At 38.6% G+C, this 21,723-nt stretch overlaps 1 protein-coding gene across 3 annotated transcripts in view; it reads right to left on the bottom strand.

The window, feature by feature from the left end:
- The window catches only part of LOC133643308 (ephrin type-B receptor 2), a 155,770-nt gene that overhangs the window by 108,966 nt on the left and 25,081 nt on the right, over positions 1-21,723 (bottom strand). For all 3 annotated transcript variants that reach the window (XM_062037794.1, XM_062037793.1, XM_062037795.1), the window contains exon 2: positions 20,556-21,240. In XM_062037794.1, the coding sequence (XP_061893778.1) occupies positions 20,556-21,240 (685 nt within the window). The remainder of the gene's footprint in view (positions 1-20,555; positions 21,241-21,723) is intronic.

Genomic DNA, 21,723 nt, shown 5'->3' with positions numbered 1-21,723 from the left:
AACGAGTCAACTAATCATAACTAGAAGAACTCTACTTGAAATACAGTTCAAAGGGATATACATTAGTAACGAGTCAACTAATCATAACAACTAGAAGAACTCCACTTGAAATACAGTTCAAAGGGATATACATTAGTAACGAGTCAACTAATCATAACAACTAGAAGAACTCCACTTGAAATACAGTTCAAAGGGATATACATTAGTAACGAGTCAACTAATCATAACAACTAGAAGAACTCCACTTGAAATACAGTTCAAAGGGATATACATTAGTAACGAGTCAACTAATCATAACAACTAGAAGAACTCCACTTGAAATACAGTTCAAAGGGATATACATTAGTAACGAGTCAACTAATCATAACAACTAGAAGAACTCCACTTGAAATACAATTCAAAGGGATATACATAAGTAACGAGTCAACTAATCATAACAACTAGAAGAACTCTACTTGAAATACAGTTCAAAGGGATATACATTAGTAACGAGTCAACTAATCATAACAACTAGAAGAACTCCACTTGAAATACAGTTCAAAGGGATATACATTAGTAACGAGTCAACTAATCATAACAACTAGAAGAACTCCACTTGAAATACAGTTCAAAGGGATATACATTAGTAACGAGTCAACTAATCATAACAACTAGAAGAACTCCACTTGAAATACAGTTCAAAGGGATGTACATTAGTAACGAGTCAACTAATCATAACAACTAGAAGAACTCCACTTGAAATACAGTTCAAAGGGATATACATTAGTAACGAGTCAACTAATCATAACAACTAGAAGAACTCCAAGTGAAATACAGTTCAAAGGGATATACATTAGTAACGAGTCAACTAATCATAACAACTAGAAGAACTCCACTTGAAATACAGTTCAAAGGGATATACATTAGTAACGAGTCAACTAATCATAACAACTAGAAGAACTCCACTTGAAATACAATTCAAAGGGATATACATTAGTAACGAGTCAACTAATCATAACAACTAGAAGAACTCCACTTGAAAAACAGTTCAAAGGGATATACATAAGTAACGAGTCAACTAATCATAACAACTAGAAGAACTCTACTTGAAATACAGTTCAAAGGGATATACATTAGTAACGAGTCAACTAATCATAACAACTAGAAGAACTCCACTTGAAATACAGTTCAAAGGGATATACATTAGTAACGAGTCAACTAATCATAACTAGAAGAACTCTACTTGAAATACAGTTCAAAGGGATATACATAAGTAACGAGTCAACTAATCATAACAACTAGAAGAAGTCCACTTGAAATACAGTTCAAAGGGATATACATTAGTAACGAGTCAACTAATCATAACAACTAGAAGAACTCCACTTGAAATACAGTTCAAAGGGATATACATTAGTAACGAGTCAACTAATCATAACAACTAGAAGAACTCCACTTGAAATACAGTTCAAAGGGATATACATTAGTAATGAGTCAACTAATCATAACAACTAGAAGAACTCCACTTGAAATACAGTTCAAAGGGATATACATTAGTAACGAGTCAACTAATCATAACAACTAGAATAACTCTACTTGAAATACAGTTCAAAGGGATATACATTAGTAACGAGTCAACTAATCATAACTAGAAGAACTCTACTTGAAATACAGTTCAAAGGGATATACATTAGTAACGAGTCAACTAATCATAACAACTAGAAGAACTCCACTTGAAATACAGTTCAAAGGGATATACATTAGTAACGAGTCAACTAATCATAACAACTAGAAGAACTCCACTTGAAATACAGTTCAAAGGGATATACATTAGTAACGAGTCAACTAATCATAACAACTAGAAGAACTCCACTTGAAATACAGTTCAAAGGGATATACATTAGTAACGAGTCAACTAATCATAACAACTAGAAGAACTCCACTTGAAATACAATTCAAAGGGATATACATAAGTAACGAGTCAACTAATCATAACAACTAGAAGAACTCTACTTGAAATACAGTTCAAAGGGATATACATTAGTAACGAGTCAACTAATCATAACAACTAGAAGAACTCCACTTGAAATACAATTCAAAGGGATATACATAAGTAACGAGTCAACTAATCATAACAACTAGAAGAACTCTACTTGAAATACAGTTCAAAGGGATATACATAAGTAACGAGTCAACTAATCATAACAACTAGAAGAACTCTACTTGAAATACAGTTCAAAGGGAAATACATTAGTAACGAGTCAACTAATCATAACTAGAATAACTCTACTTGAAATACAGTTCAAAGGGATATACATTAGTAACGAGTCAACTAATCATAACAACTAGAAGAACTCTACTTGAAATACAGTTCAAAGGGATATACATTAGTAACGAGTCAACTAATCATAACAACTAGAAGAACTCCACTTGAAATACAGTTCAAAGAGATATACATTAGTAACGAGTCAACTAATCATAACAACTAGAATAACTCTACTTGAAATACAGTTCAAAGGGATATACATTAGTAACGAGTCAACTAATCATAACAACTAGAATAAATCCACTTGAAATACAATTCAAAGGGATATACATTAGTAACGAGTCAACTAATCATAACAACTAGAAGAACTCCACTTGAAATACAGTTCAAAGGGATATACATTAGTAACGAGTCAACTAATCATAACAACTAGAATAACTCTACTTGAAATACAGTTCAAAGGGATATACATTAGTAACGAGTCAACTAATCATAACAACTAGAAGAACTCCACTTGAAATACAGTTCAAAGGGATATACATAAGTAACGAGTGCACCACAACTAGTCAACTAATCCTAACAACTAGAAGAGGCAATTCCTGAAGGACTAGCGTGTGGATGCTGAAGTGGAAGTGAAAGGCTGACAGAATGTAGGATGAATGGAAGAATATTGAAGAGTTTAAATTTCCAGGAAAGACGGAATTTGGTTTGTAACTTGGGAAAGGTTAGTTTGAATGTCCAGGATGAGTGGAATGTGTTGATGTTGGAATGCTTTGAAGAGCCTGACAAATGTGGGAAATGTGCAACTTGGAAAAATGTCCCATTCATCTCAAAGGGAACTTCCTGGAAATTTGGGAATTTGGGGAAAATCTGATTATTTTTTTAAAATGATTAGGAGCATGAATGTTGAATTAGTAGCAGTTTTTAATTGAGAACTTCCTTGATAAACACGTGTGTAGTTTGGTGAAGGACCATTGTGGACTTCAGACTACTAAGTGACCATTGGTTGTGGACTTCAGACTACTAAGTGACCATTGATTGTGGACTTCAGACTACTAATAAACACATGTGTAGTTTGGTGAAGGACCATTGATTGTGGACTTCAGACTACTAAGTGACCATTGATTGTGGACTTCAGACTACTAATAAACACGTGTAGTTTGGTGAAGGACCATTAATTGTGGACTTCAGACTACTAAGTGACCATTGATAGTGGACTTCAGACTACTAACAAACACTTGTGTAGTTTGGTGAAGGACCATTGATTGTGGACTTCAGACTACTAAGTGACCATTGATTGTGGACTTCAGACTACTAATAAACACATGTGTAGTTTGGTGAAGGACCATTGATTGTGGACTTCAGACTACTAAGTGACCATTGATTGTGGACTTCAGACTACTAATAAACACGTGTAGTTTGGTGAAGGACCATTAATTGTGGACTTCAGACTACTAAGTGACCATTGATAGTGGACTTCAGACTACTAACAAACACTTGTGTAGTTTGGTGAAGGACCATTGATTGTGGACTTCAGACTACTAATAAACACATGTGTAGTTTGGTGAAGGACCATTGATTGTGGACTTCAGACTACTAAGTGACCATTGATTGTGGACTTCAGACTACTAATAAACACATGTGTAGTTTGGTGAAGGACCATTGATTGTGGACTTCAGACTACTAAGTGACCATTGATTGTGGACTTCAGACTACTAATAAACACGTGTAGTTTGGTGAAGGACCATTAATTGTGGACTTCAGACTACTAAGTGACCATTGATAGTGGACTTCAGACTACTAACAAACACTTGTGTAGTTTGGTGAAGGACCATTGATTGTGGACTTCAGACTACTAAGTGACCATTGATTGTGGACTTCAGACTACTAATAAACATATGTGTAGTTTGGTGAAGGACCATTGATTGTGGACTTCAGACTACTAAGTGACCATTGATTGTGGACTTCAGACTACTAATAAACACGTGTAGTTTGGTGAAGGACCATTAATTGTGGACTTCAGACTACTAAGTGACCATTGATAGTGGACTTCAGACTACTAACAAACACTTGTGTAGTTTGGTGAAGGACCATTGATTGTGGACTTCAGACTACTAATAAACACATGTGTAGTTTGGTGAAGGACCATTGATTGTGGACTTCAGACTACTAAGTGACCATTGATTGTGGACTTCAGACTACTAATAAACACATGTGTAGTTTGGTGAAGGACCATTGATTGTGGACTTCAGACTACTAAGTGACCATTGATTGTGGACTTCAGACTACTAAGTGGCTATTGATTGTGGACTTCAGACTACTAATAAACACATGTGTAGTTTGGTGAAGGACCATTGTGGACTTCAGACTACTAAGTGACCATTGATTGTGGACTTCAGACAACTAAGTGACCATTGATTGTGGACTTCAGACTACTAATAAACACATGTGTAGTTTGGTGAAGGACCATTGATTGTGGACTTCAGACTACTAAGTGGCTATTGATTGTGGACTTCAGACTACTAATAAACACATGTGTAGTTTGGTGAAGGACCATTGATTGTGGACTTCAGACAACTAAGTGACCATTGATTGTGGACTTCAGACTACTAATAAACACATGTGTAGTTTGGTGAAGGACCATTAATTGTGGACTTCAGACTACTAAGTGACCATTGATAGTGGACTTCAGACTACTAACAAACACTTGTGTAGTTTGGTGAAGGACCATTGATTGTGGACTTCAGACTACTAAGTGACCTTGATTGTGGACTTCAGACTACTAAGTGGCTATTGATTGTGGACTTCAGACTACTAATAAACACATGTGTAGTTTGGTGAAGGACCATTGTGGACTTCAGACTACTAAGTGACCATTGATTGTGGACTTCAGACAACTAAGTGACCATTGATTGTGGACTTCAGACTACTAATAAACACATGTGTAGTTTGGTGAAGGACCATTGATTGTGGACTTCCGACTACTAAGTGGCTATTGATTGTGGACTTCAGACTACTAATAAACACATGTGTAGTTTGGTGAAGGACCATTGATTGTGGACTTCAGACAACTAAGTGACCATTGATTGTGGACTTCAGACTACTAATAAACACATGTGTAGTTTGGTGAAGGACCATTGATTGTGGACTTCGGACTACTAAGTGGCTATTGATTGTGGACTTCAGACTACTAATAAACACATGTGTAGTTTGTTGAAGGACCATTGCTTGTGGACTTCGGACTACTAAGTGACCATTGATTGTGGACTTCAGACAACTAAGTACATTTGGTAAAGGCAGCAGGCTGGGGAACCTAAATGGATGACGTTCCCCAGGCTGGTAGAAGTTGACTTTGTAACTTGAGAGCATTTTCGTTTTCATCTGCTTTGATTTTACATGTTGACATTTTCCTTGCATGGACTTTTATTTTTAAAGACTTTGCTTGTGAAGTGGAATATGACACAGGAGCTCTGAGCCTTTGCAGGCTGCATTTATGTCCCACCATTTCAATATAATATTAATAAAGCAGTCATCTTTTTAGAATGTTGACAATCACAAATGAATGATAACATGACATTAATAATAACTAAGATATTACTAATAGCTATTACACTTAACAATATACATTATATACCAACATTGTCATTTCTAAATACTTTGTACAGTGTGTACATTTTAGTATACAGGTGGTCCTTGCTTTATGGTTCTATGTGTCACAAAGTTCATGGTTCCATACGCGCGCCTATTTAATAATAATACAATGCAAAAAGAAAACAAAAAAAGTGTGTGTGTGGCATCCACAAAGTGTGTGTGTGGCATCCACAAAGTGTGTGTGTGGCATCCACAAAGTGTGTGTGTGGCATCCACAAAGTCGGCAGTCACAACAACGAGGGGACTATTGTTATGTTCTGGAGTTTGTCTGGACCCCGGGATGCAGACGGCAGGCAAGTACAGGAAATACTTCCTCTTTATTAGGAAAATGTAATGTTGATAATAGATGTAAACATCATCCATATGGTCATTTCTATTGTTAATATTATTGTTTCAATAATGTCCATTTGCCAATGCAGTGTTATATATCTACTTCACTAATGTGCTTGTCTTTATCATTTCTGGTATCGTATTTGTATATATTGTATTTGCTGATGTAGTATTTTTTGGTTTTATACATATATATATATATATATATATATATATATATATATATATATATATATATATATATATATATATATATATATATATATATATATATATATATATATATATATATATATATATATTGTTTGTGAATCTCAAATTGAGAATCAAATGGTTGTGAAAAGGAGTGGTTGCACCCCAAGTTAAATATGTCCAAATGGAAGCCAACACCAACCTCTCATCTTTGTTTACGCCGCACATAAACGTCCTGAAGGGTGCGTTTGATTTGCATTTCTTCATCTCCCAGCACAAAAGGCAATCATCCAGTCATCAGCGCAGTTTTCTCCCACCTCCCCGTGTGCGGTTAGTCAATTAGAGGCGCCATTATGAGCGAGCGGCACCCGGGGAAATAAAGGAGGCTGCAGCGTTGATTTCTTGTCTTGAAATGCTCTCCAGATGGAGAAAATTCAATAAGAGGGATTCACCTATGCTATTGTTCTAAGGCCTATACCTCCATTGTGTTGACTCTCTTCATCTGCTCTATGATTCAGTTATGCTATTGTTCTAACACCTATACCTCCATTGTGTTGACTCTCTTCATCTGCTCTATGATTCACCTACGCTATTGTTCTAACACCTATACCTCCATTGTGCTGACTCTCTTCATCTGCTCTATGATTCACCTATGCTATTGTTCTAAGGCCTATACCTCCATTGTGTTGACTCTCTTCATCTGCTCTATGATTCATTTATGCTATTGTTCTAACACCTATACCTCCATTGTGTTGATTCTCTTCATCTGCTCTATGATTCACCTATGCTATTGTTCTAAGGCCTATACCTCCATTGTGTTGACTCTCTTCATCTGCTCTATGATTCAGTTATGCTATTGTTCTAACACCTATACCTCCATTGTGTTGACTCTCTTCATCTGCTCTATGATTCACCTACGCTATTGTTCTAACACCTATACCTCCATTGTGCTGACTCTCTTCATCTGCTCTATGATTCACCTATGCTATTGTTCTAAGGCCTATACCTCCATTGTGTTGACTCTCTTCATCTGCTCTATGATTCATTTATGCTATTGTTCTAACACCTATACCTCCATTGTGTTGATTCTCTTCATCTGCTCTATGATTCACCTATGCTATTGTTCTAACACCTATACCTCCATTGTGTTGACTCTCTTCATCTGCACTATGATTCATTTATGCTATTGTTCTAACACCTATACCTCCATTGTGTTGACTCTCTTCATCTGCTCTATGATTCACCTATGCTATTGTTCTAACACCTATACCTCCATTGTGTTGACTCTCTTCATCTGCTCTATGATTCATTTATGCTATTGTTCTAACACCTATACCTCCATTGTGTTGATTCTCTTCATCTGCTCTATGATTCACCTATGCTATTGTTCTAACACCTATACCTCCATTGTGTTGACTCTCTTCATCTGCACTATGATTCAGTTATGCTATTGTTCTAACACCTATACCTCCATTGTGTTGACTCTCTTCATCTGCTCTATGATTCACCTATGCTATTGTTCTAACACCTATACCTCCATTGTGTTGACTCTCTTCATCTGCTCTATGATTCAGTTATGCTATTGTTCTAACACCTATACCTCCATTGTGTTGACTCTCTTCATCTGCTCTATGATTCACCTATGCTATTGTTCTAAGGCCTATACCTCCATTGTGTTGACTCTCTTCATCTGCTCTATGATTCACCTATGCTATTGTTCTAACACCTATACCTCCATTGTGTTGACTCTCTTCATCTGCTCTATGATTCATTTATGCTATTGTTCTAACACCTATACCTCCATTGTGTTGACTCTCTTCATCTGCTCTATGATTCAGTTATGCTATTGTTCTAACACCTATACCTCCATTGTGTTGACTCTCTTCATCTGCTCTATGATTCATTTATGCTATTGTTCTAACACCTATACCTCCATTGTGTTGACTCTCTTCATCTGCTCTATGATTCATTTATGCTATTGTTCTAACACCTATACCTCCATTGTGTTGACTCTCTTCATCTGCTCTATGATTCACCTATGCTATTGTTCTAACACCTATACCTCCATTGTGTTGACTCTCTTCATCTGCTCTATGATTCATTTATGCTATTGTTCTAACACCTATACCTCCATTGTGTTGACTCTCTTCATCTGCTCTATGATTCATTTATGCTATTGTTCTAACACCTGTACCTCCATTGTGTTGACTCTCTTCATCTGCTCTATGATTCACCTACGCTATTGTTCTAACACCTATACCTCCATTGTGCTGACTCTCTTCATCTGCTCTATGATTCACCTATGCTATTGTTCTAAGGCCTATACCTCCATTGTGTTGACTCTCTTCATCTGCTCTATGATTCATTTATGCTATTGTTCTAACACCTATACCTCCATTGTGTTGATTCTCTTCATCTGCTCTATGATTCACCTATGCTATTGTTCTAAGGCCTATACCTCCATTGTGTTGACTCTCTTCATCTGCTCTATGATTCAGTTATGCTATTGTTCTAACACCTATACCTCCATTGTGTTGACTCTCTTCATCTGCTCTATGATTCACCTACGCTATTGTTCTAACACCTATACCTCCATTGTGCTGACTCTCTTCATCTGCTCTATGATTCACCTATGCTATTGTTCTAAGGCCTATACCTCCATTGTGTTGACTCTCTTCATCTGCTCTATGATTCATTTATGCTATTGTTCTAACACCTATACCTCCATTGTGTTGACTCTCTTCATCTGCACTATGATTCATTTATGCTATTGTTCTAACACCTATACCTCCATTGTGTTGATTCTCTTCATCTGCTCTATGATTCACCTATGCTATTGTTCTAACACCTATACCTCCATTGTGTTGACTCTCTTCATCTGCTCTATGATTCACCTATGCTATTGTTCTAACACCTATACCTCCATTGTGTTGACTCTCTTCATCTGCTCTATGATTCATTTATGCTATTGTTCTAACACCTATACCTCCATTGTGTTGATTCTCTTCATCTGCTCTATGATTCACTTATGCTATTGTTCTAACACCTATACCTCCATTGTGTTGACTCTCTTCATCTGCACTATGATTCAGTTATGCTATTGTTCTAACACCTATACCTCCATTGTGTTGACTCTCTTCATCTGCTCTATGATTCACCTATGCTATTGTTCTAACACCTATACCTCCATTGTGTTGACTCTCTTCATCTGCTCTATGATTCAGTTATGCTATTGTTCTAACACCTATACCTCCATTGTGTTGACTCTCTTCATCTGCTCTATGATTCACCTATGCTATTGTTCTAAGGCCTATACCTCCATTGTGTTGACTCTCTTCATCTGCTCTATGATTCACCTATGCTATTGTTCTAACACCTATACCTCCATTGTGTTGACTCTCTTCATCTGCTCTATGATTCATTTATGCTATTGTTCTAACACCTATACCTCCATTGTGTTGACTCTCTTCATCTGCTCTATGATTCAGTTATGCTATTGTTCTAACACCTATACCTCCATTGTGTTGACTCTCTTCATCTGCTCTATGATTCATTTATGCTATTGTTCTAACACCTATACCTCCATTGTGTTGACTCTCTTCATCTGCTCTATGATTCATTTATGCTATTGTTCTAACACCTATACCTCCATTGTGTTGACTCTCTTCATCTGCTCTATGATTAATTTATGCTATTGTTCTAACACCTATACCTCCATTGTGTTGACTCTCTTCATCTGCTCTATAATTTGTTCAAGTGGCAAAATAGTGAGGAACCAATTTCAATGAAATGATGAATCGTACAAATGATCCACTTACTATCATAACTTTCATGTTCAATTCATAGTACAGTGCAATAGTTTCCTATCTTCAATTCATAGTACAGTGCAATAGTTTCCTATCTTCAATTCATAGTACAGTGCAATAGTTTCCTATCTTCAGTTCATAGTACAGTGCAATAGTTTCCTATCTTCAATTCATAGTACAGTGCAATAGTTTCCTATCTTCAATTCATAGTACAGTGCAATAGTTTCCTATCTTCAATTCATAGTTTGGTGCAATAGTTTCCTATCTTCAACATTCAATCCCAGTATTTCTACATTCAAACCATTTCACAGTTCAAGTGTTTCCACCTTTCCTTATACCGGAGCTCAGCAACCCCCGGCTCTTTAGTGCCGCCCTAGTGGCTCCTTGGAACATTTTTTAAAAATGATTTAAAATGGAAAAAGATAGGGAAAATATTTTTTTGTTTGTTGTAGTATGTTTTTTGTTTGTTGACCAACATGACACAAACCTACCCAATTGTTAGAACTACCACTGTTGAATATGTTTAATATGAGTATTTGGTCAACATCCTTTTGTCCTACTCATTTCGTCGGTTCTTGAACTCACCATAGTGTGGACTGTGACGCAACAGTTTGTTTACATGTAAAATATTCCACTCTTTCTTTGTCTCATTTTGTCCACCAAACCTTTTATGCTGTGTGTGAATGCACAAAGGTGAGCTTTGTTGATGTTATTGACTTGTTGGAGTGCTAATCAGGCATATTTGGTCAGTGCATGACTGCAAGCTAATCAATGCTAACATGCTATTTAAGGCTAGCTGTATGTACATATTGCATCATCATGCCTCATTTGTAGCTATATTTGAGCTCATTTAATATCCTTTACTTATGTCCTCTTTGTATTTAATGTATATTTGCATGTCTCATGACACATTATCTGTATGTAATATTGGCTGCATTTATGATAGTTGTTTGTGTGCCATGTTGTTCCAGACCACAGAAAACGTTACTCAGCTTGCAAAGATTGTAATAAATCCATTAGAAGAAGACAGTTTGCTTTAACTTGGACACACACATCTATACCTTTGGTCATTCTAAGACAGTCATTACCAGGAGTTATCTCACCCTCTGAGAATCCTCTGTTTTACTAATGATTTCCAATGTTCTAAAAATGTGTAGAATAAATATTACATTTCAACATTTCTGTCAACAAAGACTTGCTTCAGCCTGCAACATAGTCATTTTGATAGTAGGCTAATATAGTTAATATAGACACTTACATCATGTGTTGTCTTCATTATAACACTTATATAAGAATATTAAAAAATTGAGCGTGCTCCACCCTAACAAGGCCACGGGCCTTGACAATATCCCCTCCAGATTCCTCAGGGACTCTGCCTCCATCATTGCCCCGATCATCTCACACATAATAAACCTATCAATTACACAAGGCCAAGTACCAAAAGATTTCAAGATAGCAAGAGTAACTCCCCTCTTTAAAAAAGGAAGCAAATTGGAACCTGGCAACTACCGACCTGTTTCTATTCTCAGTTCCATTTAGAAAGTAATGGAAAAAAGAGTTTATGAACAGGTGGATAGTTACCTTGCCACTAATAAACTCATGTACAAATTCCAATCTGGCTTCAGAACTAACCACTCCACTGACACATGCCTTCTCTATCTGACTTCAGAACTAACCACTCCACTGACACATGCCTTCTCTATCTGACTTCAGAACTAACCACTCCACTGACACATGCCTTCTCTATCTGACTTCAGAACTAACCACTCCACTGACACATGCCTTCTCTATGTGAGCGACCACATCAAACATGAGGTGGACGCGGGCAAATACTGCGGCATGGTCATGCTGGACCTTCAGAAGGCCTTTGACACCGTTAACCACGCTATACTGTTGGATAAGCTCAGAGCAATCAGATTTAACAAAACCTCATGGAGCTGGATGCAATCTTACTTGGAGGGGAGGGAACAGGTGGTAGAGGTGAACGGCACCGTGTCCCCCCCACCCCCCTCTCGGTGAGCTGTGGAGTCCCCCAAGGCAGTATATTGGGACCTTTACTGTTCCTAATATACATAAACCACATGTCATCAGCATGCGACTGTGAATTGTTCTTGTTTGCGGATGACTCTGCCTTGCTGGTATCCGGCAAGGACAAGTCACAGGTGGAGAAAATCCTCAGTGCTGAGCTGTGTAGAACTTGCACCTGGCTCGCTGACAACAAGCTATCCATACACTTGGGTAAAACTGAATCCATCCTGTTTGGGTCCCACATCAACCTTAAGAAAGTCAATGACTTCACCATAAAAGTGGGTGACATTGTTATCACCAGGAAAGATGAGGTCACCTACCTAGGTTCCATTCTAGAGGCTAACCTTTCCTGTGATAAAATGGCAACCAAGGTAATCAAAAAGGTCAACCAACGAACGAGATTTCTCTACAGAATCTCCTCTCTGGTCAACAAAAGCACCATGAGGATTCTGACGGGAACTCTCGTTCAACCCTTTTTCCATTACGCATGCACCTCCTGGTACCCTAGCACCTCCATAACCCTCAAATCTAAACTCCAAACATCTCAGAACAAGCTAGTCAGGTTACTTCTAGACCTCCACCCCAGATCACACCTCACTCCTACCCACTTCTCTAAAGTGGGCTGGCTCAAGGTGGAGGACAGAGTTAAACAACTTGCACTGAGCTTAGTCTATAAAATCCACTACACCTCCCTGATACCGAAGTACATGTCAAACTACTTCCTTAACGTAAATGACCGCCATAACCACAACACCAGGGGGAGCTCCACTAACCACGTTAAACCCGGATTCCGAACTAACAAAGGTCTTAACTCATTCTCTTTCTATGCCACATCAATGTGGAATGCACTCCCAACAGGTATAAAAGAAAGGGCATCTCTATCCTCCTTCAAAACCGCAATAAAACAACACCTCCAGGCAACTACAACCCTAAACTAACACCCTCCCCCTTCCACATCCCACCTCCCCGGATTGTAAATAATCAAATGTAAATAATCAAATGTATATACTTGTTCTTATGCTTTCTGAACTCTCTATGTCCACTACTTGCTGTACATACAAGCATGTAAGAAACAAAGAAGAACATGCTTCCTCCACCACTTCTTCACATGTCATGTGGCATGTAAGAAACATAGTGGTGAGGACGCCCCTTCCCTTCCCTTCCCTTCCCTTCCCTTCCCTTCCATGTCCGTGTTTGGACTCATTTGCTGACAAGAAGATTATTTGTGAGGAATCAGCCAACACTTTCATTGTCACGGCCGTAATTGCATGTTGGGACCAAGCTTGCTTTCTAAATATGAGGTCCAAATAGCAGCTTCCATCCCGGCGCTGGCTGCGGCTCCGTAAACTGGCCTATGAAAGAAGATCTTGCACATCTATTCATTATGTTGTAATATCCTGGATCAATCCATTACACACACACACACACACACACATTACACACACACACACGTTACACACACACACACACACACACACATTACACGCACACACACAAACATTATACACACACACACACACACATCACACACACACAAACATTATACACACACACACACACACACATCACACACACACACACATTACACACACACACACACACACACACACACACACACACACACACACACACACACACACACACACACACACACACACACACACACACACACACACACCGCAGCTCCAAGCTGACATGGCCTTTCAGGACAGGAGACCAGGATAAAAGAAGTCTCCCAATTCATGAGCATCACATCAAGGCTCCACTCAGGAGGCACTCTAACACACATGCAGCTTACATGGGCACTCAGGGTGCTGGCAGCAACATGTCAGCAACATGTAGTGGTATGAGGAACATGTGAGGAACATGTGAGGAACATGTAGTGGTATGGTGAACATGTGAGGAACATGTGAGGAACATGTGAGGAACATGTAGTGGTATGATGAACATGTGAGGAACATGTGAGGAACATGTGAGGAACATGTGAGGAACATGTAGTGGTATGAGGAACATGTGAGGAACATGTGAGGAACATGTGAGGAACATGTAGTGGTATGATGAACATGTGAGGAACATGTGAGGAACATGTGAGGAACATGTAGTGGTATGAGGAACATGTGAGGAACATGTGAGGAAGATGTGAGGAACATGTGAGGAACATGTAGTGGTATGAGGAACATGTGTGGAACATGTGAGGTAGATGTGAGGAACATTTGAGGAACATGTGATGAACATGTGAGGAACATGTGGTAGTGTGAGAAACATGTGAGGAACATGTGGTGGTGTGAGGAACATGTGAGGAACATGTGGTAGTGTGAGGAACATGTGAGGAACATGTGGTGGTGTGACGAACATGTGATGAACATGTGAGGAACATGTAGTGGTATGAGGAACACGTGAGGAAGATGTGAGGAACATGTGAGGAACATGTGAGGAGCATGTGGTGGTGTGAGGAACATGTGATGAACATGTGAGGAAGATGTGATGAACATGTGATGAACATGTGAGGAGCATGTGGTGGTGTGAGGAACATGTGAGGAACATGTGATAAACATGTGATGAACATGTGAGGAAGATGTGATGAACATGTGATGAACATGTGAGGAGCATGTGGTGGTGTGAGGAACATGTGATGAACATGTGAGGAACAAGTGAGGAAGATGTGAGGAACATGTGAGGAACATGTGATGAACATGTGAGGAACATGTAGTGGTATGAGGAACATGTGAGGAACATGTGAGGAACATGTGAGGAAGATGTGAGGAACATGTGATGAACATGTGAGGAACATGTAGTGGTATGAGGAACATGTGAGGAACATGTAGTGGTATGAGGAACATGTGAGGAACATGTGAGGAACATGTGAGGAACATGTAGTGGTATGAGGAACATGTGAGGAACATGTGAGGAACATGAAGTGGTATGAGGAACATGTGAGGAACATGTGAGGAATATGTGAGGAAGATGTGAGGAACATGTGATGAACATGTGAGGAACATGTAGTGGTATGAGGAACATGTGAGGAACATGTAGTGGTATGAGGAACATGTGATGAACATGTGAGGAACATGTAGTGGTATGAGGAACATGTGAGGAACATGTGAGGAAGATGTGAGGAACATGTAGTGGTATGAGGAACATGTGATGAACATGTGAGGAACATGTAGTGGTATGAGGAACATGTGATGAACATGTGAGGAACATGTAGTGGTATGAGGAACATGTGAGGAACATGTGAGGAAGATGTGAGGAACATGTAGTGGTATGAGGAACATGTGAGGAACATGTGAGGAATATGTGAGGAAGATGTGAGGAACATGTGATGAACATGTGAGGAACATGTAGTGGTATGAGGAACATGTGATGAACATGTGAGGAACATGTAGTGGTATGAGGAACATGTGAGGAACATGTGAGGAACATGTAGTGGTATGAGGAACATGTGAGGAACATGTGAGGAATATGTGAGGAAGATGTGAGGAACATGTGATGAACATGTGAGGAACATGTAGTGGTATGAGGAACATGTGATGAACATGTGAGGAACATGTAGTGGTATGAGGAACATGTGAGGAAGATGTGAGGAAGATGTGAGGAACATGTGTCTGGCGTGGTGTGGGCCCAGCCTCCTCGCACAGAGCTGGCTGCCAGGGTAGGGAAGGGCTCAGCGGACCTTCTCCGCCGCGAGGAAAACAATTATGTGCATAATCCGATTAGGCGGGAAAAGAGCGGCGTGACAAATAATGAGCCCGGGGACGTTTGAAGCGGCGACTTACAAGAAGGTCAGCCAAACATGCAGGCTGCTGTGATGATGCTGGCTGGCAGAGGATCTCTGCCTGTTCTTGGCCTGCACTCCTGGAGGAGCTCGGCCCTATGGGTGACCAATGAAGAGTCAGGACCATTACAGCTCGGCCCTATGAGTGACCAATGAAGAGTCAGGACCATTACAGCTCGGCCCTATGGGCGGCCAATGAAGAGTCAGGACCATTACAGCTCGGCCCTATGGGCGGCCAATGAAGAGTCAGGACCATTACAGCTCGGCCCTATGGGCGGCCAATGAAGAGTCAGGACCATTACAGCTCGGCCCTATGAGTGACCAATGAAGAGTCAGGACCATTACAGCTCGGCCCTATGGGTGACCAATGAAGAGTCAGGACCATTACAGCTCGGCCCTATGGGCGGCCAATGAAGAGTCAGGACCATTACAGCTCGGCCCTATGGGCGGCCAATGAAGAGTCAGGACCATTACAGCTCAGCCCTATGGGCAACCACGGGCAGTCAGGACCATTACACGCACACTTTGGTGGAGCTGCTGCTGGAACCTCACTCATGGTGGTCTAGGACTACTAGGACTACTAGGACTACTAGGACTACTAGGGGTGTCAACAAAGTCAATCCTTTGTCTGCAATTGCAGCTATCTGTGGAGTTACATCCTGCAATCTGTGGAGTTACATCCCACTCTACACCAGTATTAAGTATCTGTGGAGTTACATCCCACTCTACACCAGTATTAAGTATCTGTGGAGTTACATCCCACTCTACACCAGTATTAAGCACTGTATAATGGATCAACCACAGAAACCTCCACTATATATATATATATATATATATATATATATATATATATATATATATATATATACAGTATATATATATACATATATATATATATATATATATATATATATATATATATATATATATATATATATATATATATATATATACAGTATATATATATATATATATATATATATATATATATATATATATATATATATATATATATATATATATATATATATATATATATATATATATATATATATATATATATGTATATATATAGTCAAGGTTTCTGTGGTTTATATGTGTGTATATACGTTCATATATACACATATATATAAATATATATATACATATATATTTATATATATATACATATACTGTATATACATATATATACACATATATACATATATAAATATACACATTAATATATATATATATATATATATATATATATATATATATATATATATATATATATATATATATATATATATATATATATATATATATATATATATATATATATATATATATATATATATATATAAATATTTACATAAACAACTAAGTTTGAACAGTTTTATATGAGTGACGGGACAAAACCTTGAGGGAAGCCCTAAAAGTTAGCAATATAATTAGTTTGAAGCAGCCTCTTAAGTTATCCAGCAGCTAGAAAATTATGAAAGTATGTTGCTGAATAGATGCTATGATGTTTGCTAGTATCTGATAATAGATAATATAATGTTTGCCAGTATCTGACAATAGATGATATGATGTTTGCTAGTATCTGATAATAGATGATATGATGTTTGCTAGTATCTGATAATAGATGATATAATGTTTGCCAGTATCTGACAATAGATGATATGATGTTTGCCAGTATCTGACAATAGATAATATGATGTTTGCTAGTATCTGAAAATAGATGATATGATGTTTGCTAGTATCTGACAATAGATGATATGATGTTTGCTAGTATCTGACAATAGATGATATGATGTTTGCTAGTATCTGACAATAGATGATATGATGTTTGCCAGTATCTGACAATAGATGATATGATGTTTGCCAGTATCTGACAATAGATGATATGATGTTTGCCAGTATCTGACAATAGATGATATGATGTTTGCTAGTATCTGACAATAGATGATATGATGTTTGCTAGTATCTGACAATAGATGATATGATGTTTGCTAGTATCTGACAATAGATGATATGATGTTTGCTAGTATCTGACAATAGATGATATGATGTTTGCTAGTATCTGACAATAGATGATATGATGTTTGCCAGTATCTGACAATAGATGATATGATGTTTGCCAGTATCTGACAATAGATGATATGATGTTTGCTAGTATCTGACAATAGATGATATGATGTTTGCTAGTATCTGACAATAGATGATATGATGTTTGCCAGTATCTGACAATAGATGATATGATGTTTGCCAGTATCTGACAATAGATGATATGATGTTTGCCAGTATCTGACAATAGATGATATGATGTTTGCTAGTATCTGACAATAGATGATATGATGTTTGCCAGTATCTGACAATAGATGATATGATGTTTGCTAGTATCTGACAATAGATGATATGATGTTTGCTAGTATCTGACAATAGATGATATGATGTTTGCTAGTATCTGACAATAGATGATATGATGTTTGCTAGTATCTGACAATAGATGATATGATGTTTGCTAGTATCTGACAATAGATGATATGATGTTTGCCAGTATCTGACAATAGATGATATGATGTTTGCCAGTATCTGACAATAGATGATATGATGTTTGCCAGTATCTGACAATAGATGATATGATGTTTGCTAGTATCTGACAATAGATGATATGATGTTTGCCAGTATCTGACAATAGATGATATGATGTTTGCTAGTATCTGACAATAGATGATATGATGTTTGCTAGTATCTGACAATAGATGATATGATGTTTGCTAGTATCTGACAATAGATGATATGATGTTTGCTAGTATCTGACAATAGATGATATGATGTTTGCCAGTATCTGACAATAGATGATATGATGTTTGCCAGTCTCTGACAATAGATGATATGATGTTTGCCAGTATCTGACAATAGATGATATGATGTTTGCCAGTATCTGACAATAGATAATATGATGTTTGCCAGTATCTGACAATAGATGATATAATGTTTGCTAGTATCTGACAATAGATGATATGATGTTTGCCAGTATCTGACAATAGATGATATGATGTTTGCCAGTATCTGACAATAGATGATATAATGTTTGCTAGTATCTGACAATAGATGATATGTTTGCTAGTATCTGACAATAGATGATATGATGTTTGCCAGTATCTGACAATAGATGATATGATGTTTGCTAGTATCTGACAATAGATGATATGATGTTTGCCAGTATCTGACAATAGATGATATGATGTTTGCCAGTATCTGACAATAGATAATATGATGTTTGCTAGTATCTGAAAATAGATGATATGATGTTTGCTAGTATCTGACAATAGATGATATGATGTTTGCTAGTATCTGACAATAGATGATATGATGTTTGCTAGTATCTGACAATAGATGATATGATGTTTGCCAGTATCTGACAATAGATGATATGATGTTTGCTAGTATCTGACAATAGATGATATGATGTTTGCTAGTATCTGACAATAGATGATATGATGTTTGCCAGTATCTGACAATAGATGATATGATGTTTGCCAGTATCTGACAATAGATGATATGATGTTTGCTAGTATCTGACAATAGATGATATGATGTTTGCCAGTATCTGACAATAGATGATATGATGTTTGCCAGTATCTGACAATAGATGATATGATGTTTGCCAGTATCTGACAATAGATGATATAATGTTTGCCAGTATCTGACAATAGATGATATGATGTTTGCTAGTATCTGACAATAGATGATATAATGTTTGCCAGTATCTGACAATAGATGATATGATGTTTGCCAGTATCTGACAATAGATGATATGATGTTTGCTAGTATCTGACAATATATGATATGATGTTTGCTAGTATCTGACAATAGATGATATGATGTTTGCTAGTATCTGACAATAGATGATATGATGTTTGCCAGTATCTGACAATAGATGATATGATGTTTGCCAGTATCTGACAATAGATGATACAATGTTTGCCAGTATCTGACAATAGATGATATGATGTTTGCTAGTATCTGACAATAGATGATATAATGTTTGCCAGTATCTGACAATAGATGATATGATGTTTGCTAGTATCTGACAATAGATGATATGATGTTTGCTAGTATCTGACAATAGATGATATGATGTTTGCCAGTATCTGACAATAGATGATATGATGTTTGCCAGTATCTGACAATAGATGATATGATGTTTGCCAGTATCTGATAATAGATGATATGATGTTTGCTAGTATCTGACAATAGATGATATGATGTTTGCCAGTATCTGACAATAGATGATATGATGTTTGCTAGTATCTGACAAGCACACGTAGGCCATCACCTCTTTTCTTAAGTTATCCAGCAGCTAGAGAATGATAAAAGTATGTTGCTGAATAGAAGGCAGTATCTGACAAGCACACGTAGGCCATCACCTCTTTTCTCACGGCTTTGGCCGCTTCAATAAAGACACTTTCAGTCTTGATTAATCACACTGCGTCCTCTGAAGACATTCAGGAAGACAGACGTACATGTGTAGTTCACATACCTCGACACACGGTGGCGTTTTCCACCGCCTCGTTGCCGGCCTTGCACATGCAGCGTCCGATGGGCACCATCCACTCGCCGTCGCCATTGCAGTAGAGTTTGATGGGCACGTCCACCTCCTCGGCGTTGGGGATACAAACACCCCGCGCCGCCACCAGCGAGGTGCTCTCCGCCCCCGACAGGGTCTCCTGGAACAGGGCCCCGTTGGTGATGATGCGGGCGCACTTTCGGTAGAAGACGCGGACGGCTATGAGGGACATGCAGCCGCCGTAGTCCTGGAAGGCCAGGTAGAAGCCGTTCCGCGACACGGGGCCGAAGCTGCGCACCTCCGTGTTGATCTTCATCACCCTGCCCCCGAGGTCCACCTGGGAGAAGCTCTCATCCGCCGCGATGGTGTCCACCTTGGTCCAGGGGTTCTCCATCCAGGCCGGCGAGGTGCGGGTGGCCGTGTCCGAGTCGGACTCGTAGTAGTAGAGGTTGAAGGTCTCCTTGCAGGAGCCGGGAACGTTGGGGATGCTGCTGCAGTCCCTCACAGAGAACTTCATCTCCACGTGGATCCTCTGTGCGCCTCGACGCCGGATGTACTTGCTCCTCACCCAGTTGTTCTGGTTGTTGTCGAACACGTTGCACACCTGGTACGTCCTGATGGTGTTCATGTTCTCGTCGTAACCGCTCACCTCCTCCCACTGTTGGACCACAAACAGCAAGTCTGTTAGTTGACTGAAGCATGTTGCTGCTGGTGCACTTTACACCACCCACATCTCTGATGTTTGACCAAGTGTGTTAGTTGACTGAAGCATGTTGCTGGTGCACTTTACACCACCCACATCTCTGATGTTTGACCAAGTGTGTTAGTTGACTGAAGCATGTTGCTGGTGGTGCACTTTACACCACCCACATCTCTGATGTTTGACCAAGTGTGTTAGTTGACTGAAGCATGTTGCTGGTGCACTTTACACCACCCACATCTCTGATGTTTGACCAAGTCTGTTAGTTGACTGAAGCATGTTGCTGGTGGTGCACTTTACACCACCCACATCTCTGATGTTTGACCAAGTCTGTTAGTTGACTGAAGCATGTTGCTGGTGGTGCACTTTACCCCACCCACATCTCTGATGTTTGACCAAGTCTGTTAGTTGACTAAAGCATGCTCCTCTTTACCTCCACTT

Source organism: Entelurus aequoreus, linkage group LG26, assembly GCF_033978785.1.
Source record: "Entelurus aequoreus isolate RoL-2023_Sb linkage group LG26, RoL_Eaeq_v1.1, whole genome shotgun sequence".
NCBI classification, from domain to species: domain Eukaryota; kingdom Metazoa; phylum Chordata; class Actinopteri; order Syngnathiformes; family Syngnathidae; genus Entelurus; species Entelurus aequoreus.
Note: the sequence above shows the minus strand (reverse complement) of the source record. Positions and strands in the feature narration are given on the sequence as shown.